Source organism: Oryctolagus cuniculus, chromosome 6, assembly GCF_051225735.1.
Source record: "Oryctolagus cuniculus isolate XC-2025 breed Fujian yellow rabbit chromosome 6, ASM5122573v1, whole genome shotgun sequence".
Classification (NCBI taxonomy): Eukaryota; Metazoa; Chordata; class Mammalia; order Lagomorpha; family Leporidae; genus Oryctolagus; species Oryctolagus cuniculus.
Genome location: NC_142872.1, coordinates 81,200,957 through 81,224,200, shown reverse-complemented (window position 1 = coordinate 81,224,200; position 23,244 = coordinate 81,200,957). Strand labels below are relative to the sequence as shown.

Sequence of the window (23,244 nt, the reverse complement as noted above, 5' to 3'; positions counted from 1 at the left end):
CCTGCTTGCATATGGCTTGTCTTACAGTGGAGGTGAAAGCAAATAAAAGTTGCAATGATAATACATGTGTAAATGAATAATATTTCAACTACTATGGAGAAAATGATGCAGTATATGGAGCTAGGAGAGTCAGCTGGTAGGCATAGGGCAATGTGTATGAAGAGAGAGGAGCATGTGGTGATCTGGAAGATGACAGGGCAAAGTGTCAGTGAATGCAAGTCCTTGATGAGGAAGCCAACCTGGTGTCTGAGGGGCAGTGACAGCTGGAACTGTGGGACGTGTGCAGGAAGGGGAACACAGGCAGTGTGGAGGCACCAAACCTGGGGCTCTTGTTTCAAGCTTGTCACTCAAAGTTTATACCTCATTTAACTGCAGGAAGAAGTCATCTGAGAATTTTAAAGACAGAAGGGAAGTGATCAAAAGATCAATGTGGCTGCTGGATGGCAGACAGAATGGGGGCAAGGAGGAAGATTCCAGCTCACTGGGAAGTGGACTAGGGTGCTGTCAATGGAGATGTTGGAGGGTGCTCAGAGTTGAGATGTGTTTTTGAAATTGGAGCAGACAGGATTTAATGATGGACTGAATAAAGTAGTGAGAGACAACAATCAAGGATGCTCTCTAGCTTGATCATTATCAGGAAATCAACTGAAGATTATGCTGAGATAATTACTCAGAGATAGAATTAGGGCTCATAATGTTAAGTCCAGAAGCAATTTGGAACTACCTCAACACACACACTGTTAGTGGGAATGTAAATTGGTACCATCACTTTGGTCAGCACTTAGCCATTATCTCCTAAAGTTCAGTGTGCCTGTATCTATGACTCAGCAAATCACTCTTAGGAGGTATCAACCAAACAAAAATTTGTGTACTTGTGTATCAAAGGTATGCACAAATATTTACATTAGTCATAATATCCTCTAACTGGAAAGCAATCAAATGTCCATCAATACCCATTGACTAGACAAATTAAAATGCATTATTATAGAGTAATGAAAATGCATGAGCTATGTCCAACTGTATAAATCACAAACATGATGCTGAAAGGAAGAATTCAGTAACACATAAACAGCAATATTTGATTCCATTTATACAAAGCTCAAAAATCTCCCCAACTCTGAAGGGAGGAGAGAACCTCCACTTTGACTATGACCTTGTCTAAACAAGATAAGAGTCGGAGAACTCAGAGGGCTTCCATAGCCTTGGAAACTCATGACTGGAGCATAGGGAGATTACTGATGCCATAGACAGGAGTGTCAATTGGTAAAGTCAACAACAGGAGTCACTGTGCACTTACTCCTCATGTAGGATCTCTATCCTTAATGTGCTGTACATTGAGATTTAATGCTATAACGAGTACTCAAACAATATATTTCACTTTGTGTTTCTATGGGGGTGCAAACTGTTAAAATCCTTACTTAATGCATACTAAACTGATCCTCTGTAAAAAAAAAAAAAAAAAGAAATTATCAATTCCCAACTTGACTCTCACTGGGATTAAACATGACAATAGGTCTGCTCTGATTTCATCATCATTTAAAAAAATCATCTATTATTTTTCACTTTATGTTTCTGTGTGGGAGCAAACTGTTGAAATCCATACTTAATGTATACTAAGCTGATCTTCTGTATATTAAGATAATCGAAAATGAATCTTGATGTGAATGGAAGGGGAGAGGGAGTGGGAAAGGGGAGGGTTGTGGGTGGGAGGGACGGTATGGGGGGGAAGCCATTGTAATCCATAAGTCGTACTTTGGAAATCTATATGCATTAAATAAAAGTTAAAAAAAAATCTCCCCAAATTACTTTTTTCCAGAATAGTCATCATACTTCAAACAACGGAGGGCCTCTTAATTAGGAGGGGTAGGAGCAGAGCTTCTGTGATGCTGCTAATGTTTTAATTATAACATAATGTTTTACTTATAAGTTTCTTATAATTGGATACTTCTGTGCACAGATCTTACATTTCAAAAGTAGCGCTTAAAAATTATAAGCAGAACAGGTATAAAGGACAGGAAATGAGGAAGAGAAGACAGAGGATAAGGCAAAGCTTTCAAGGAGTCTGTCTCTGCAGATCAAGAAAATGTGAGGATACCCCCAAAATGTCTGTGGAAAATGGAATTATGTGAGTATTGTGGCACAGTGGGTTAAGCTGTTGCTTGGGACACCCTGATCCCATATCAGGGTGCCTGGGATACAGTCCCTCCTCTGCGTCTGATCCAGCTTCTTGGCAATGTACCTGAAAGGCAGCAGATGATAGTTCAAGTGCGTGGATCCCTGCCACCTATGTGGGATACCGAATGGAGTTCCTGGCTCCTGGCTTCAGCCTGACCCAACTTTGGCTATTGCGGACATTAGGGGAGTGAATCAGAAGATGGGATATCTCTCTCTGGCTGTCCCTCTCTCTGTCACTCTGCCTTTCAAGCAAATAAATAAATCTTCAAAAGAGGTGGAATATTTTTCTTAGAAGCTTACTTTGGTGCAAAAAAATGTGATATCCATGCATGTGAAGGGTCTTCACAAAGTTCATGAAAAATGTGTATTATGAAAGAACTGTTCATTCTGTACATTATTTTGCATCAGAGTAAATTTATCTTTTAATTCCACTTTGTCTTGAACTTTTTGAAATACTCTCATAATATGGCAGTGGATTATGAGGGTCTATTATTTTTCTTGAATAAAGACAAGAATTATTAGAGCTTGTTTACTTATATGCTGATGATAATGATCCATTAGGAAGGCACAAGTGATATGACAGGGAGAAAGAAGGAGAAAGAGAAAGAGAAAGAGAAAGAGAAAGAGAAAGAGAAAGAGAAAGAGAAAGAGAAAGAGAAAGAGAAAGAGAAAGAGAGAGAGAGAGAGAGAGAGAGAGAGAGAGAGAGAGAGAATGCTATAAACTGGGGTGGGGAAAAGAGAACCCAGTGCAGAAGGGGAAGGACAGACCTTAGGTAGGAATGCCTACAATTGGTGCATTGTCTATGGAGGAGTGGCAGGAGCAGGTAGGTTAGTAGATATATTGGTAGAAAAATAAACAAAGTAGCTTTTGTCTAATTGTTTCCATGTTCTACTGAAATAAGGAGGGGGGCTGGCAGCTAAAAGTGATGAAGGCCAACCAAAGGGAGTGTGAAGATCCAGAAGGCAGGAGAAATAATGTAGGATTGCTGGACAATGCTGAGTGACCAGTTGAGTTCGCCAGCCATACATTTAAGGAGAAATATGCCAGTTGCCAGACTCACTCACTATGTGGGTGCTTTCATAGGGCATACTCTCCATGATCTAAAGCTCATGCCGTTGTCTTTTACCAAAGTCTTTCAGGCTCTTGCTTCAGACTTTTACTCAGCTATGACTCTAACCCACTTGCTTATAGTTTTCCAGCTGGTAGCAGCACAAGTAACAAACAGAAAGGGAGGTGGTGCCAGCTCCCTCCACTCTGAGATGTAGGAGTGACTGAGGCTCCCCAGACCCCGTTTTCCAGCTGCCCCCTAGTCCTGCCAATAGGTGGCACTGGTGGCAGGTGGGAGGTGGGAGAAGAGAAGAGCTTTTTTTCTGGCTTCTAGCTCAGCTCAAGGTCCTGTTATCACTGGACCTCCAAGCTGCGACTTCTTTTGGACCTCACATGTGCCCTCAGCAGTAAGAATAGTACATGTGTGAATTAAGGTCAGCCTAAAGCTGTCCCCATAGATATTTAAATTTGGCTTAAAAGTTTCTCAGTACATAGTGAACTGAATCTTGATGTGTAACTTAATGTGTAAACAGACTATGATTTACCCTTGTGTAGAAAAGCTAAGCCTCAGCCAATCACAAAGCAGCCAACTCCTCAAACCATGGTCACATAAGACAGGCATGAGCAGTAACCAATTGAACTTTCCCTACTTGGGTTCAATTTTGTAATGTTGTTTCTTTTCATCTGACACTAAATATAACCCTCCCATGTGGTCGGGCAAAGCATTTTGAGCCATTTTAGGTCCAGAATGCTGCCTCATTCTAGCTAGTGTACAAATAGAGTCAATTAAGATATGTAAAACCAGGAGAAGACTGGACATTCGGGAGTGCTTGGTACAGTGGTTAAACTCTGCTTGGGACACCCACGTTCCACATGGGAGTACCTGAGTTTAAAGCCTGGCTTTGCTTTCTGTTCCAGCTTCCTGGAATGTCTTAAACCTAGAGGTTAAAAAAATCAATTAAAATGCCTGCATCCCAATTGAACTAAGAGGATTCTGTACCAGTTTGGGCTCCTGATTTCAGCTTTCCAGTAAGGTAGACCTTGGGAAGTAGTACTGATGGCTAAAGTTGTAGGGTTCCTGCCACCAATGTGGGAGACCCCGATTGAATTTCTAGCTCCCAGCTTTGCCCCAGATCAGATCCAACCACTATGGACATTGATCAGCAGATAAGAACTCTCTGTTGGTCTGTTTGTCTCTCTGCATCTCAAATAAATAAAAAGTAATAATAGTAATAATAATAAAACATGCTGATTCAAAACTCAGCAGTTAATGATCTGAGGTCCAAGAGTGAAACCCAGAGTGGACTGGGGTACACTAGTAGACAGTGCACTCAGCTCTTAGCATTGTGCCAGGAAGTTTCAGTGGCCAGTAGCATACACAGCGGTTGCAGAGGACAGAGGAGAGGGTGCTGCTATCACAATCCCTAAATCTTAGGCTAGCACAAAACCGCCTGTGGATCCCAATGCTTTGAAGCCACAGGTGTAGCAACACACCTTCTTGCCTAGACCCTACCAGACGTTCACACAGATTTATAGAAACAGCCCCCTTTTCCCAGTCTATTTCATCAGCTTATTCCCTATCTAATTAAACTTGACAAAATAACATGAACCACTGTTTACAATAATAAAGAGATTAAAATAGATCGTCTCAGAAACCCATGCTGACTCTTGTTGAGTGCTGAGGTAACCTGTTTGGCATGAACATTCAATGCCCCAAGGGCAGCAAGAAGAACATGTCACAGAGGGACCAGAGTGCTGTTGGGCAGGATGTGGAGAGGAGGCTTCCTGGGTTACTCTTGTGATACTGAGCAGCCTTCCTGGAGACAGGGTGGACCCTGGGTCTGGGCATTTGAGTGAAGAACAATTTGATCAGAGACTCCTGTGTCAGGTGGAATGATGAACCAGAAGCGCTTTGTGGTTTTGTCCAATATGGATACTGAGATCCAGTCATGACCATCTGAGAATGGGCAAAGGGCTATCCAAGTAGAGTTGTTTGGAAAGGGGAGAAAGGTACCCACTAAGGGATCCTCTTATTTTATATTATTTCTTCTAGGAAATGGAACCACTCCTTCTGGAAAAGAAACTAAATAAATAAGGTACTTTTTTTTTTTTTTTTTTTGGACAGGCAGAGTGGACAGTGAGAGAGACAGAGAAAAAGGTCCTCCTTTTGCATTGGTTCACCCTCCAATGGCCGCCGCGGCCAGCGCACTGCGGCCGGCGCACCGCGCTGATCTGAAGGCAGGAGCCAGGTGCTTCTTCTGGTCTCCCATGGGGTGCAGGACCCAAGTACTTGGGCCATCCTCCACTGCACTCCGTGGCCACAGCAGAGAGCTGGCCTGGAAGAGGGGCAACCGGGACAGAATCCGGCGCCCTGACAGGGACTAGAACCCGGTGTTCCAGCACCGCTAGGTGGAGGATTAGCCTATTGAGCCGCGGTGCCGGCATAAGGTACTTCTAAGAAAGCATGTTTTGTCACGTTGTTTATCATGCCACATTATAAACTTTTAGTAAAATGTGATTTTTTAGGACACATTTTGCAGAGAGCTTCACACACCATCATGCACACAATAGAATTTTTTAATAAATGTGCTAATGAACTAACAAAAATAGCAAATGCAAAGTAGTCAGATGTAAGGGGACTTGGAATATAGTCCCACTCACAGACTGGCACTCTCGCCTGCGCTTTTCCTTCTCTGCAGAAATGGGGGAGGTAAAGCCAGGCACACTCAGAAGACGGTGGCAGAGGGGGAAGGACTTGGGCATGGAGGCAGCTGGGTCCTCCCTAACCTGAGCCAAGTTAAGCTGCCAGTTTCACTATGATGTGGAGCAATTTGAAATCCAATGATTTAGGTCTTGAAAGTCTCCGCCAGGACATGACAAATGAGATGGTTTTCTCAATTTGGAGATTTCTATGTAACCTGAGTTAGCACTTGATGATGTTTGCTGGGTATCTGAAGAGAGCCCCATTCACTTCTGACTTCCTTAGGAACCTCACGGGATGCAAGATGGGAGAAGAATAATTAGAATTGTCTTCTTGCTGTTTCTCTTTTCTATTCACAAAGTGCTCAGGACAAACTTGTTGATAAAGGGGAAACACAGGAGGATTTCTGAAATAAGAACTGAGACTTGAAGTAGGGACAAGTGATTTGTTTCTTGCATGGCAAAGCTTTACTGGGTTCATGGCCTGTGGAAAAGGCATTTGTTGGTAACTCAGCATACTTCATCTAAATGCACTTAGAGGCTACAAGAGTTTTCAACATTGACAAACAAAGGCAGAAACTGGAAATGAAAACTAAAGCCATCTTGAAAAAGTAGAAACATCTAGGTTGACAGATTGGTACCTGCTTGCATATACTGAGGCCTGGATGTCTTTGTGTTTGTGTCACCTGGGTGGTTCCTTTACCAGGAAGCATTATTTTTGCATGGAGGCTCCATTGTGCAGGACTGCACAGCTGGCTGTCAGAATGGGGGCTGTAATGTACAAACAGACTGTGGTTTATACACACTCATTGGGAAAGTTACAGGGGGTGCTGTGATCATTCCCTGGGTGCTCTGGGAAGCACACTATTTGGCCACAGTGACCATGACAATGAGCAAATGCTGCTTTGCTGGATAAGGCCTGTAGACAACTGCCTGTGTATAAATTAATATCTTCACTACCAATGATGGAAGGCTGGACCTACACTAACAAAATCTACTACAGCTATATCTTGGTATCCTCAGGGATTACCACCACTTAACTTTGGTCTCCGACATCTCCTTAGATACCACAATCCATGGATGATCAAATCCGTTGTCTAAAGTAGTGTAATGGTGGAGTCAGTGTTTGCTGCAACTGTGAAGATGCAGCTGAGGATGCCTGTATTTCATATCAAAGTACCTGGCTTAAGTACCCATCTCTGCTTCTGTTTCCAGCTTCCTGCTAATGGGAACCCTGTGAGACAGCAGGTGATGGTTTAAGTGCTTGGATCTATGCCACTCACGTGAGACTCAAAGTGAGCTCCTAGCTCTTGGCTTCAGCCTTGCCAAGCCTCAGCTGTGGAATGCATTTAGAGAGTGAACCAGTGGAAGAAGATATCTCTCTCTCTCTCTCTTTCTCGCTGTTTCCCTTTTAAGTAAATAAAAATAAAGTGAAATACTTCCATACAACCTACACAATACTCCCTGATTACTTATAACACCTAACACAATGAAAACACCACTTAAGCAGTTTTTATATTGCATAGTTGGGGAATGGTGACATGAAAATAAAGTCAGTGTATGTTCAGAAACAATTTGGGTTAAGGAACAAAACCCATCTATTTGCTGCTTACAAGAAACACATCTTTCCAACAAAGATCCATACAGACTGAAAGTGAAAGGCTGGAAAAAGATATACCATGCCAACAGAAATGAAAAAAGAGCGGGCGTAGCCATCTCAATATCGGACAACATAAACTTTACCACAAAAACTGTTAAGAGAGACAAAGAGGGACACTATATCATGATTAAGGGATCAATTCAACAGGAAGATATAACAATTATCAATGTATATGCACCTAACTACAGGGCACCAGTTTATCTAAAAGATTTATTAACGGACTTAAAGGGAGACTTAGACCCCAATACAATAGTACTGGGGGACTTCAATACTCCACTCTCAGAAATAGACAGATCAATAGGACAGAAGATCAACAAGGATACAGTAGATTTAAACGACACTATAGCCCAAATGGATCAAACAGATATATACAGAACTTTCAATCCTACAGCTAAACATTTTACATTCTTCTCAGCAGTACATGGAACCTTCTCTAGGATTGACCACATACTAGGCCATAAAGCAAGTCTCAGCAAATTCAAAAGAATTAGAATCATACCATGCAGCTTCTCAGACCATAAAGGAATGAAGTTGGAATTTAGCAACTCAGGAATCCCTAGAGCATACGCAAACACATGGAGATTGAACAACATGCTCCTGAATGAACAATGGGTCATAGAAGAAATCAAAAGAGAAATCAAAAACTTTCTGGAAGTAAATGAGGATAACAGCACAACATACCAAAACTTATGGGATACAGCAAAAGCAGTGTTAAGAGGAAAGTTTATATCAATAGGTGCCTACATCAAGAAATTGGAAAGGCACCAAATAGATGAGCTTTCAATTCACCTCAAGGATCTAGAAAACCTACAGCAAACCAGACCCAAATCTAGTAGGAGAAGAGAAATAATTAAAATCAGAGAAGAAATCAACAGGATTGAATCAAGAAAAACATTACAAAAAATCAGCCAAACGAGGAGCTGGTTTTTTGAAAAAATAAACAAAATTGACACCCCATTGGCCCAACTAACTAAAAAAAGAAGAGAAAAGACCCAAATCAATAAAATCAGAGATGAAAAAGGAAATGTAACAACAGACACCACAGAAATAAAAAGAATCATCAGAAATTACTACAAGGACTTGTATGCCAGCAAACAGGGAAACCTATCAGAAATGGATAGATTCCTGGACACATGCAACCTGCCTAAATTGAACCAGGAAGACATCGAAAACCTAAACAGACCCATAACTGAGACAGAAATTGAAACAGTAATAAAGGCCCTCCCAACAAAGAAAAGCCCAGGACCAGATGGATTCACTGCTGAATTCTACCAGACATTTAAAGAAGAACTAACTCCAATTCTTCTCAAACTATTCAGAACAATCGAAGAAGAGGGAATCCTCCCAAATTCTTTCTATGAAGCCAGCATCACCTTAATTCCTAAGCCGGAAAAAGATGCAGCACTGAAAGAGAATTACAGACCAATATCCCTGATGAACATAGATGCAAAAATCCTCAATAAAATTCTCGCCAATAGAATGCAACAACACATCAGAAAGATCATCCACCCAGACCAAGTGGGATTTATCCCTGGTATGCAGGGATGGTTTAATGTGCGCAAGACAATCAATGTGATACACCACATTAACAGACTGCAGAAGAAAAACCATATGATTATCTCAATAGATGCCGAGAAAGCATTTGATAAAATACAACACCCGTTCATGATGAAAACTCTAAGCAAACTGGGTTTGGAAGGAACATTCCTCAATACAATCAAAGCAATCTATGAAAAACCCACGGCCAACATCCTATTGAATGGGGAAAAGTTGGAAGCATTTCCACTGAGATCTAGTACCAGACAGGGATGCCCACTCTCACCAGAAACAATTTTTAAAAGATTTATTTATTTATTTGAATGTTGGAGTTATAGAGGGAGGCAGAGACATCTTCCTTCTGCTGGTTTACTCCACAGATGGCTGCAAGGGCCAAGGCTGAACCTGGCTAAAACAAGAAATCTGGAACTCCATATGGGTCTCCCACATATGTGGGTCCAGGGATGCAAGCACTTGGGCCATCTTCTGCTGCTTTCCCAGATGCATTAGCGGGGAGCTGGACTGGAAGTGGAGAAGCCAGAACTCAAACCGGTACCCATTTTGGATGCTAGTATTGCAGGCTGGTGGCTTAACCTGCTTTGCCACAATGCTGGCCCCTCAGACACAATTTTTAAAAAATTGTGTTTTTGATCTGTAGTTGGTTGTATCTGTGGATGGAGAACCCACAGTTACAGAAGACCAACTGTGACAATCACAACATTAAAGGCAACTTCACAGATTCCCTAGCCTTGCTGGTCACTTCACAATCTCAAGATTGTCCAATTACACTCTATTTTCTTTGCACCATTTGGATAGAATCAAGTATTCTAGGGTCTCTGTGTCTTAAGTCTCCTTTGCTTTGTGTAGTCCCAGGACTTTTTACTTGGTTGTCCTCCTCCATTTCAGACTTAGAATGTCTACAAATTTCTTTCCCTAGAATGACTGTCCTGATCTTGTCTGTCTTCATTTTACTGGATCCTCTCAGTGAAACAGACTCAGGTCTGGGTTTCCACGCTCTGTCAGTCTGAGGGTCAATCTTCACTACACTTCCTTTCTAACACAGGCCCAATTAATTGAGGTTTCATGACCTCAGATTTGGACTATTCTTCCTATTCTTCACATGCCATCAAAATTCTCACCCATTATTGCCCTTCTTTAAAAATCAGATACCACCTCAACTCAATCAGAATCTGCATTTTTAGTAAGATTCCTGGCACATGGTAGTCGAAAGAGCTGTATGTGAAGGGGCTTGGTCAAATACTTTGCATTTATTATACTGTCTACTCTTAGCAATCCTATGAATTAGGCACTAATATTATCCCAGGACACATGGGCAAATTGAGGCTTAGCCAGAATAAGAAAGTTGCTTCAGGTCACAGGCTAACACTCAGGATACCACGAGGGAATACCTATGAGGGAACAAAAAAAAAAAAAATGAATGGGCAGGCAAGAGAGGCCAGTCTATTAAGTTGAATTCTGGAGGAAGAGTAGGAGTTAGGGAGGCTAAAGAAAAGAGGTGCAGGGTCTGGTGCTGCTATGGCCTGGGAAAGCTGTAGAAGATGGGCCCTTGTACCAGTGTGTGAGACCCGGCTTCAGACCAGCCCAGCTCTGGCCTCTCTGTAACTCTGCCTTTCACTGTATTTTAAATAAAAAAAGAAAAGAGGAGAAGGATATCATAGAGATGAGTTAAGAGTATGTGCAAAGGCTCTGAGGTGGGAAAGAAATGGTACCATTCCCAGAACAGAGAGGAAGACATATGGGTGTAAAGCATCGACAGTCAGTAACATGTGCTGCAATAAAGGTCTTTTTTTTTTTTTTTTTTTTTTTTTTTTTTTTGACAGGCAGAGTGGACAGTGAGAGAGAGAGACAGAGAGAAAGGTCTTCCTTTGCCGTTGGTTCACCCTCCAATGGCCGCCGCGGCCGGCGCTCTGCGGCCGGCTCACCGCGCTGATCCGATGGCAGGAGCCAGGAGCCAGGTGCTTTTCCTGGTCTCCCATGGGGTGCAGGGCCCAAGCACCTGGGCCATCCTCCACTGCACTCCCTGGCCACAGCAGAGGGCTGGCCTGGAAGAGGGGCAACCGGGACAGAATCCGGCGCCCCGACCGGGACTAGAACCCGGTGTGCCGGCGCCGCTAGGCGGAGGATTAGCCTAGTGAGCCGCGGCGCCGGCCTGCAATAAAGGTCTTTGCAACTTGCTTGGGAATCTCGCTTTAATTTTCATTGAATGTCAAAGGGAACATTGACAGCATAAGTGTGTGACTACTATAAGGAGAATGGAATGAAGAGAAGGAGAGGAAGAGAAGCAGTAGGCTGGTTCCAAGGGTCTGGGTGGGATGGGGGTATTTTTACTAGGGAAGTGCAATAAAAACAGTGACAAAGATGAGATGAGGCTGAGCTTTTGCTTCAAAATTGAAGTGATAGGTTTTGGGAGTGCTGTGGTCCATCTCTGATTATTGAGCAGGGGCTTCCTCCCTCTCTCCCTCTTTCCACCCCTCTTCTCTCCCCTTCTCTGATCTATGCCTTTCTGATGCACTACCCTGTGTTGTCTTAGCGATGCACATGATCAAAGTTCTCAGCTGTTTCTTACAGTCCAGAAACATTGATCTTATAAAAATTCCAGATCCAGTGAAGAACAGCTAGTGTCCTGTAACATATCTCAAGTGACAGCATGGAATGACAAGAATAGGGTGTTTGTGTTCGGCTCAGCTCTGCCTTGATTTCCGGTCTCAGAACAGGAGCCCCACACTCCTTCCTGGACCAGTTCAAACAAAGAAACACTCACCTTCCACTAGTTCTGCCTAAGCCTGTCAGGACCAGCACACCCAGACACTTCTGCCTTAATGGCTCAGTGAGCGAGGACAGCCACAAAAGGATTTTCTCAGCTGTCTCAGGGCCCCCAATGTCTACCAAGAGAACACATTCCTTTGCGTCAGTGTTAAGATGTCATATTTCTTGTTTGTTTGTTTTTATTGTTTTTATAGCATGTCCTTCAGAAAGTAGAAGATGGATGGAATGGGGTTAAAAAACCATTTTCCTTCTACCCTAAAACCATATTTCTAGACAGTCACATACAGAATGACTTGTAGACCTAGGATCCTTCTCTGCCTGCTAGCTGAGAAGGTTTCAGAGATTTGAATTCAGAGCTACTTGCAAATACTTGACAGGTTTCACACCCACTGATAGTTGTGCATTTACACTTTAATACCAAGAATATTTTTTAACCATAAAGATGTACGCAACTCTGCCTCAGAGTAGGTTCTTTTTCATCACATTTATTTTTCTTTCCTTGGAGGTAAAAGCTCTGCTCTTATCCCTCGCATCGCTGTCATTTACCAGCTGGGCCGATTGTAAGTGGGAACCCCCTCTCATGGGAGGCTGCATAATGTCTCTCCCCTGAAGACGGCTTTCTTGCAAGATGCACATGGAATCACATGGTGTTGGCAGAGCTTCTTTCTGTTGGCTGAGGCATCTGTGGTTTGCTGTCTGTTGTAAGGGATTTTAAACACTAAAGATTACCCTATCTTTCTGTTTCTTTCCTGTAACATTTTACACAATTTTCTCAAAAGGTGGCCACACTTTTTAGACCATCTCTCAATTTCTCTCCTCTGTCTCTGTCATCTTTGGTGAAGTTTTTCTCTGTAAATTTTTAAATATTTAAAAATCTGATCAGACATTCAGTGATCTTAGGCTGCAGGAAGAGTTCTTGCAACCTTCTGTATCTATTCTTGAGTTTTCCTCTTCTAGAGAGGTCCTGATGGTACAAGTATACTCTGGAATTCCAATTGTTCTTGACATGAGCAGCAGATTCCTTGATGAAGATTTAGTGGGATGTTGCTTTTGAATTCATTTATACTGCTCCTTGCTTACCATTTCCGCAAGCACATACCTGGCACCATTGATTCATGGACAGTGAAGAGTTGCCGAGGGGTCTGGAGTTCCTCCAGTTTTGCTCATGTCCATTACATGTGGGAAACCTGACCCAGAGGGATCGTGGGGCTTACACAAGGTCTTATGAGGAGACAATGGGATGAACAGAGCCTCTGTTGCTGAGGCCCTGGTCTTTCACCACTGAAATAGCTGCAAGCAGTCATCCACAACTAATTTATAGATGTCCTTCTCCTGCTCTGTGCTTTTCTCTTTCTATGCAAACATCCCACTTTCTGTTTCTTCCAATTTGCTTTATAGCACCTGAGAACCATACCCCATGGTTTCTTTGACCCTCTTCTCAAGCTGCTTTGGCCAAAGCACTTGCAGTGTGATGGCAGGGTAGGCCAAGGATATATGAATAAATGGGTTGCTGGTTACGCATACACCACTGAGCTTTCTTTTCCTACAAAATGTACCTGTACACCTCTTCTTTCCCACCCTGAAAGCATTCAGTCCATGCTGACATTGTAGAGGCTTCTTGAGCAACCAGACCAAGGCTCAAGTGAAGCATGACCCAGAACATGACAGCTGTGTGCATACACAGAAGCACTAACAGAGGGCTCTGCTGAGATTTAAATAATAGGAGCATATTGCTGAACACCAACAGCTTAACATCTACTTAGGAGGGAACGACCAATGACCAGGAAGTGCTTTATTTAGAAAATGGCCTCACATGCTTCATCCCTCCTCCTATCTACCTATCTCTGTAGCCACCAATCTGTCTGATCTTCTTGCTGCCTTATCCTAAAAAGCATGTGAGCAGCAGACCCTAGGGAAACATCAGGGCACCTATGGCATGAAGGAAGGGTTATACTGATGAGACTACTAAAGAAGACAACAGAACAAAAATAACAAATAATCTGATAAAATACATTTTATAAAACTTTGTAGTATATCAACAATATTTTTAAAATATTGGTATTTTTTCCACCTTACATTTTTTCAGATATTTGGGCAATCTCTACCATTTCCTTATAATCCTCTCTCCCTCGCCATTTCTTAATATTGAGAGAAAGTGAAACAAATTATTCAATCTATCTATCTATCTACCAACGAGTATGCGTGCATACTCTTGCTGTCTGTAACTTTTGGAAATCAGTCTATCATAAGTTAGAAAGCCTCCATGGATTTTCATCTCTATATTGACCTAGCATGGAATCATAAAAGATTTTTTTTTTTTTTGCTAAGAGGGCAGCTGGAGGGCAAAAAAGAATGATCTTGCTATTTGTTAGCCATGACAAGTGATGGTGAAGAAAATACCATGCATCATTCACAAATCATGTGGGCAACAGCAGACATATAACAGGCCTGGGTCAACAAAGGGTATTGGGACAGTTCCTCGGATTGTCACAAAAGTAGCCAATCAATCTTTCCCCAAAGTCAGAAACCACATTGCAAGCCCTTACCTTGGAGGGCCTGTAAGCTATGAGTCTGTACGATAATGCAGAGCTGCAGGACCAGCTGTGGAGCACTTTCCAGAAAGGTGGCTAGCAAATGCAGCATACTCACATCAGCATACTCATACACCATTTTCCAGTAAAACCTCCATCTGTCATTCTCCCCACTCTGTCGGCTTCGAATACCTAAGTATATTGTGTGGAAATATCTGGAAAGAAAACATGGAAAACAGGAAAGAGATGTATGATCATTTGCAATTCAAACTCCAGGGTTATTTTTCTTTTCTGCAATCCCCCTTCTTCAAGCAAGTACATGAAACGATGAACTTGATGGCTTTTCACCTACACCCTAAAGTTGACTGCATAGTGGTACCCTTATTCTTCAATGCTCACTTGGAGAAGTCACTGCAACTTTGGTTCTCCTGAAAGGCAGTCCACTGAGTTGCACTGTGACGAAGCATAAGGTGCATGTGGTGGAAACTCAGGTGAAGAAAGGATTTGCTTTTTTATTTGTTGATCTTTTAGAATTTGCTACTTCAAAAAACTACATACGTTCTTTTTTGTGGGTTCCTCTATATGCCCAACAGGATTTATGAAGTGAATTTCTTCTAAGACATAACACAGACCTGAACTACTAAAAGGTATCTGCTTATAAACCTTCCCTATTTATCTTTTTTGTTTGTTTGTTTTTTGGACAGGCAGAGTTAGAGAGAGAGAGAGAGAGAGAGAGAAAGAGAAAGGTCTTCCTTCCATTGGTTCAACCCCCAAATGGCTGCCATGGTCGGCACGCTGATCCAAAGCCAGGAGCCAGGTGCTTCTTCCTGGTCTCCCATGTGGGTGCAGGGCCCAAGCACTTGGGCCATCCCCCACTGCACTCCCGGGCCACAGAAGAGAGCTGGACTGGAAGAGGAGCAACCAGGACAGAATCTGGTGCCCCAACCAGGACTAGAACCCATGGTACCAGCGCCGCAGGCAGAGGATTAGCCAAGTGAGCCGTGGTGCCAGCCCCCTATTTATTTTTAAAATGAAAAATTCTTATTACTGAAAATCCCACATATGCACAAGGAGAAAAAAATTAGGGTAATGAAACCACTGTATTCTTCACTGAGATTAAGTAATTGCCAGTTTATTTTCAATCTTTTTTTCATTTATCCTACCTACATATCATTTTGAAGTAAACCTCTGACAGCACATTATTTCATTTGTAAATGTTTCTGTAAAAATAATTTAAAAGCCAAACCATTATCACACTTTATAAACAGTGACAATAATTTCATAATATCAAATACTCGGGTTTTGATTTTTCCAATTATTATAATTTTTAAAGTTTCTTTAAAATGCAGTTTAAACATGATACACACATCATGATTATTTGATATGAATCTTTTTATTTGGGAGACAGAAGAGGGGGAGACAGACATGCACACACACACACACATACACACAGAGGGAGAGAGAGAGAGAGAGGGAGGGTGAGAGAGAGATTTACTCCACAAATGACAGCAACAGCCAGGGAGCCAAAGTTGGGAGGCGGGAACTCAATTCATCTCATAAGCAGGTGCTAGGAACCCAACTACTTGATCCATCACATCACTACTGCTGGAAGCTGGAGTCAGGAGCTGGAGCCAAGTGTTCAACCTCCAAATGGGATGCAGGCATCTTAATTGGCATCTTAACCCCTAGGCCAAACAACTACCCCAATATGTATCTTTTCTTTTAAGTAAAGATTTTATTTATTTAATTGAAAGACAGACCACACACACACACACACACACACACTTTCCATATGCTGGTTTTCTCCCCAAATGATCATAACAGTTAGGCCTGGAACAAGCTGAAGCAAGGAGCCAGGAATTCCATCCCAGTCTCTCATGTGGGAGGCAGGAACTCAAGTGCTTGGGCCATCATCCGCTGTCTCTCTGCTTGCATTAGCAGGGAGCTGGATCAGGAGCAGAGTAGCTAGGACTTGAACTGGCACTCTGACATGGGATGTGGGTGTGCCAAGTGTCTGCTTAACCTGTTGCACCACCAGAACACGTGCCACCTGATATGTATCATAAGCTTCTTTTACTTCACAGATTCTCCTTCTATTTCTCTGATTTCTTGCATATTTTTCATTGTCTTGATTTTGATGACTGTATTCACAGGCATGTTTTATGTATCTATCCTTTGTGTTTTCTGCAAATGCGTAGTTAGTGCTAGAATTTTGATCAGATTCAAGTTTGATCATTTTTGGCAGGTGATGTTGTGTACTTTCATCAGGAAGCACATCATCATTAGTTGTTTTCTTTGATGTTATCATCCATTGATGGTATCGCAATCAGGGTCGGAAAATGGTGATAGTCTGAGTTCATCACTCTCCATTATTTACCAGTGAGAATACTTTCCCAGCCCTTTTGTCAATGTCTCTGCAATATTTGCTTGTCAGAAGCTTGCTGTCTACCTGGATGGCTCAAGGAAAGCACATAGGGACAGCATTGCCCGACTCCTTGCATATTGACAACCAATACGCAGTTTTCAGATGGTTCCTTTGCTTCTGCAGATTCTAAAGTTTCAAGAGATTTAGCCGGAGATTGGTGCCCACTTTAGAGTCTGTGAAAGGACAGAACATGGGCAATGCAGAGATACTTAGATCCCAAGAGTGAAGGGCAGTGGAGAAACAGCAAACAAGTGCAAGACTAGAAAAGCCTGAGCAGCCTTTTCACTGGAAGGTCAAGTTGGATGGATGCAAAATTCATGCATATTCTATGCAAGGCAAGATCAACAATTTATTCATTGGAGCATTTAAAATCTGTTATTTCACTGTTTGCTAGCATCATATGTTGTCATGGCAAAGTCTGATGAAAATCTGATCCTCTTTCTCCTGTAAGTTACTTGACCTTTTTGCTTGGATGCCTAAAGAATATTTTATTTCTTTTTAAAGACCTCTAGTTTTCTTAGAATGTATCCTGACACTGGCTCTTCTGCATCAATTTTCTCAGGAGTACAGTCTTACTGGTCATTAAAAAGACTTAAGTTTCAATAAATAAAGTTGTCTTGAATTACAGGGTGCAGTATTTTTGTTATAATCCATTACCTTCATCTTCTTCCTTGAGAATTCCTATTTACATATGTTCTGGTGTCTTCCCCTTCTACAAGTTTTTCTGAATCCTTTTCATCTTCAATATATTTTCTTCCTTTCCATCTGCTATTTATATTCTAACTCTGGTGTTTGACTAGTATCATATCCCTTCTAGTTGAATTTTCAATTCTGACCTGCTTTTCTAAAATTAAAATTCTATATTGAGTCCTATCATCCTTCTTTTCAAAATCACAATTTCTCTAGACACTTTTTTCCTAAAATTTTCTAATTCTGACTTACAATGTTTTTAAATAGCTCTTATAGTTTTCATAGTTTCTTTCAGCTCATTTTGAAATATTGGCTTATGTTTTTTTCCCTGTTTTGTGCATATGCTTCTTTCTGTTGTGTTTTCATTGCAAAACATTTTTTGTTTTCATACTTTCTTTTCTGGTAGCAGTTTTGATCCTTATCTTGTTAGTTTGGATATTTTATACTTGTGGTGGGGTGGGACTTGTGCATTGGGACAGCTTGCTGGTTTCACAGCTCTAGACATTGTTTCTCTGCTGTCCTCCTGAGTGATGACTTGTGACATTTTGGAATCACAGACCTCTGTTCCCCATCTTCTCCCTTTTCTTTGGACCTTTTCTTTCATTCCTATGGTTGTTTCTGTTGTGCTCATCTGGGGATCCATTCCCAGCAGATTCTTTTGATGTGGAGCATTGTCTCGAAAGAGTGTTTATTAGTTAATGAGATTAAGGAGCCAGACTCATCCCATAACATCAGATTGTCAGGTTTTATTGCATTGTGACCCCCTTGGACTTAACCTCTTGTTGGATCATTGAGCTGATATCCCAGTCTCTCTTCTGTTCCTCCAACGGCCCTGTGCACTTCCAGTGAGTGTCTGTTGGTGAATAGGGTAGGTCTTCCCTTCTTAAGGTCTTGTCTTGTTGATTTCATATAAACCTTAAAAACTGTCGTTAATTTGTCTCCAGGTAATTGTGGGTATGGCTCAGCCCTGAATTTTATCACAGGTATTGTCTATGATTCCTTAGTTTTGCCAATCTAATTGCTCTGCATATTTTAAATGGGATAATTTTGGTAGATTGAAAATCTATGGGTGCCAGTGCTGTGGCATAGTGGGTAAGGCTGCTGCCTGTTGGGCCCCATATGGGTGCCAGTTCGAGTCCCGGCTGTTCTACTTCCAATCCAGCCCTCTGGTGTGGCCTGGGAAAGCAGTAGAAGATGGACCACGTGCTTGGGCCCCAGCACCCGCACAGGAAGACCTGGAGGAAGCTCCTGGCTCCTGTCTTTGGATCAGCTCAACTCAGGCCGTTGCGGCCAACTAGAGAGTGAACCAGCAGATGGAAGACCTCTCTTCCTCTCTCTGCCTCTCCTTCTCTCTCTGTGTAACTCTGCCTTTCAAATAAATAAATAAATCTTTAAAAAAAATCTATGTTGCCACTGCCACTATATTTGTATAATACTGTCATTTTAAATTACAGAACAAGTAACTTGGGACACAGACTGCTCTGCAGCAGCTATAAGGTGAAGTTTGCTTTATGCAGGATATGGGAATTTCAGTGCTTTTCTAAGCAGACCATTGTCTCTCCCCCTGTTCCACAATTGCAGTTTCTGATCAGTGCAGTGCCAGCTGCTGGTGTTTCCTTTCTTATACTTCCAGCCCTTTTCATAGACTCGTTCTTTTTCCTGGAATAGCTTTTCTTGCATCTTGACTCAAAGACTCCGTTTGGTATTAACAATCTCCATTCAGTCATCACTGTGATCCCTCAGTTCTCCATGCACGGGAATGCCTTCCTCTACTTCCTGGTATTGGTTTCCTAAGGCTGTTTTACCAAAGTACTGAAAACCGGTGGCATGAACACAAGAAACCTATTATCTCCAGTTCTGCAAACTAGAAATCTAAGATAAAGATATCAGTTTGTCCTTATGAAGGCCATAGGAAATATCTTACGCCTGTCTCCTCTCAGTTCCAATGGTTTGCTGACAATCTTTGGTATCAACAGTTTGAAGTGCATCAGTGCAATCTCAGCCTTCATCTTCACATGGCCTTCTCCCTGTGTGTGTCCATTTCTGTATCTAAATTCCTGCTTTTTATAACCACATTTCATATTTAGGACTTACTCCAGTGATCCCATCTTAACTTGACTACATGCAAAGACCTTATTCTATTTCTAAAAAAGGTCACATTCACAGGTATGGAAGGTTAAGACTTGAACATCATTTGGGGAGGGACCTAATTCAAGTGCTAACACTCTTACCAATGTTTAATCTCATCTCCCCCCGCCCCACTTTGATTTCTCCTCCTTGTTGGGTACATTCACACATCAACCCCACCTGAGACTCAAACTTGCACGTCCATCTGCTTTGCAGAGGCCCACAAGCATATAGGAACAAATACATCCCAAACACCATGTTAGCTTTCCTGCTATGTTTGTCTCAGCTACTATCTTGGTAATAGAGTGCCACCCATGAAGTCATGGATATTAAACCAAGGGAGTGGTATAGGTGCCTACCCTCCCTTACCACTTAGGTTTGATAAAACAGACCATGTTCTGGATTTTTTTTCCCCTTTTATATTCCACCCCCTTCTATAAAATTTGATTCTTTGGGTTTTCTTCGAGTTCTGTGACCTTCTTAAATTAAGACCCATACTTAACATCTCTCTGTCTTAATACTTTCATCTCTAAAGAGGGAAAAAAACAGCAGATCCAATCATGTGGGTACATCTGAGAATCAAATGTGATAAAAGTGAAGGGTTTAGCACAGAATCTGATCAGCACCTGGTAGACAGTAGGCACTCAATACATGTCAGTTTTTTACTGTTTATTCACTTTGAACCCTCTACTAGATTCTTCCCATTGATTCCAGAGTGATCTATCAATGAGAGAGAAATTTAACACAGTCTCTCCCATCTTCAAAACCTCAGTGGTCTTCACAGTCTGGAAGATAAAGAGTAAACTCAAACAATGCAAATAATAGTATCTAAGGCTTTCAGTTTAGCCTTTCTAATCTAAGCTTTGGGCTTTGTCTCTCTGTTCCATATCCTGTGTCCCTGCCTCTGGAAGCTCTTACTCAGTACTCCTAGGATATGAGTTCATACCACCCCAGATTTGTTGCTATGGTTCTCTATCCTCCAAAACCTATCCACACTCCTATCACCCTGGAAAGGTGATAATTTTGTGAGACTCAAATATTATCTCTCCCTCACCCTGTCTTCCCACCCAGTTAGAACTGGCCATTGCATTGTCTATTCCCAATTGATTGGGACTTTGATAAGAGGAAAATGCCATTATCTTTGTATTTATTTATCTGTGTGTTCATCTGATATTCCACAGGATAAAATCCAAGAGGGAAAAGAATGTCATTTGTCTTTGTGTCTCCACATAGAGCTTTGCTTCTGATGATTAAGAAGCAATCAGTTAACTCATGCCTTTTTATTGAGTGAATGAGTGTACATGAAACATTTGCAATTTGTATTTTTCTCCAAGATAAATGAGAAGTCACTGGAGAATTCTGAACAGAAGAGTAAGGAATCTTACTTGCACTAAATATCATTTATTTATTTTCATTTTATTTTAAAAGGAAAGACAGAGAGAGAAAGGCAGGGGAGAGAGAGACAGAGAGAGAATAAATCTTCCATTCAGTGGTTCATTGAAATGCCCAAGGCCGGGACAGGCTGAAGTCAGGAGCTAGAAACTCAATTCATTTCTCCTCTATGGTTGGGAGGACCCCAAGTACTTAAACCATCAACTGCTGCCTCCCAGGGTGTACATTGGCAGGAAGCTGGAATCACGGTTAGAAGAACTAGAACTTTTTAAACTGAACACTATAATATAGGATGTGGGCATCTCAAGTGGTGCCTTAACTGATGTGTCAAACACCTGCTACCTGATTCCTATTATGACAGCACTGGTTGGGGCCAGTGTTGGGGCCCAGTGGGTTTCGCCACAACTTGCAATGTCAGTATCCTATATTTGAGCCCTGGCTACTCCACTGCCTACCCAACTTCCTGCTAATGTGCCTTGAGAAGGCATCAGAGGATAGTCCAATTACTTAGGCCCCTGTCATCCATGTAGGAGGCCAGGATGAAGTTCCTGGCTTCTAGCTTTAGCCTAGCTCAGGCATGGATGTTGTGTTCATTAGAGAAGAGAACCAGCAGATGAAAGACACCCCCCCACCCTGTACCTGTGGCCTCGCCTTTTGAGTAAATAAATAAATCTTTAAGAAAAAGGACTGGTTAATGTGTGGAAAGGAGAGGGCAGTATGGCAAAGGGAGACTTAGGGACACTGGTTAAAAGGTGACTACATCTATAACTATAAAGCTGTATAGTTCTGCATACAGTCCTACAGACTTACTTCTAAGGGCACAGCCTAAAAAATTATAATGGGACTCCAATCCCATTAAAATCAGTGGTAAAAATGCCATCTGAATTATTAAAGTGATCATATTAAATATTAAAGTCAACATGTAGATACGTTTAAGTGTAAAAGTGATCATATAAATAATATCAAGTGCCTGGTTATAATAATAGACAGAATTAAAAAGGAAGGAATGTCTAATATGGGAAGCAGTCCACACAGCAGACTCCTTGAATGACATTTGCTGTAAATAGCACTCTGACCTCAAAATCAACCCTTAAGGCTTCCTGGTCTGGCTGAAAGGCCTGTGAGAGCATTTCAGGCATGGAAAGCCAAGACTCTGTGGCAAAAAAAAAAAATATCCTACACGAAGGATCTCTGTGAGACTTTAGTGGAAAGAAGGGACCATCAAAGAAGGACATACTTTTCTCTGAAGGGGGGAGAGAACTTCCACTTTGCTTATGGCTGTGTCCAAATACTGATGGAGTCTGTGGTCACAAAAGGCTTCCATAGCCTTGGCAGCCCATGGCAAGAGCCTCGGGTGATCACTGACATCATAAACAAGAGTGTTAATTGTTAAAGGAACAACAGAAGTCACTGTGCACTTAACCACCATGTAGTACCTCTGTTCTTAATGAGTTGTACTATGAGAATTAACTGCAAAGCTTGTTCCCAAACTGTACTCTATATGTTGTGTGTGTGGGTGGGCACGAAGTGTTGAAATCTGTACTTAACATGGAGTTGGTCCTCTGTATATAAAATTAAATTAAAAATGAACCATAATGAAGAAGGGGATGGGAGAGGGAGTAGGAGGTGGGACAAGAGTTGGGGTAGGAGGGTGGGTATGGGGGAAAGAATCACTATATTCCTTAAGTTGTACCTATGAAAAATGCATTCATTAAATAAAAGCTTTTTTTTTTAAAGAAAAGGTGACTACAATGATCCAGGTGAGAGAAAATGCTGGCTTTCATCAGGTTGACAGCGTGACTGGTGAGAGGACGTTGGAATTGGGATATATCACGATGAGAGTGCAGGCAGCATTTCCATGTTGAGTGACCACAGTGAATAAATGCTCTGCTTACCTATGATTTTCACAGAAGTTTTAAATCCAAGACCTCCATGTCATGAATAAGGACAGCAGAACTCCCACAAAGACCTCCCTGAGCTGTCTTATTTCTAGTTCTCACCTAGGGAGGAGGTTCACATACTCTCAGTTGCTGACTGACACAGGCTACAAAGTACAGTGCTCCCAGAGCTATGGCCCACAAGGACATGAGTTGTTGAGGTACAATGAAACCTGTGCTTTTATAGCACCTTGAGCTCACAGTTAACCTGCTGTTGGTGACAGGTTTCTTCCCAT

At 41.9% G+C, this 23,244-nt stretch overlaps 1 protein-coding gene across 3 annotated transcripts in view; it reads right to left on the bottom strand.

Annotated features, from left to right (window-relative positions):
• Positions 1-23,244, bottom strand: part of XKR4 (XK related 4) — a 485,043-nt gene that overhangs the window by 174,244 nt on the left and 287,555 nt on the right. For 2 of the 3 annotated variants that reach the window (XM_070076615.2, XM_070076616.2), the window contains exon 2: positions 14,453-14,652. In XM_070076615.2, coding sequence (XP_069932716.1) covers positions 14,453-14,652 — 200 coding nt within the window. The remainder of the gene's footprint in view (positions 1-14,452; positions 14,653-23,244) is intronic. The other variant, XM_089335246.1, reaches the window with a different exon arrangement.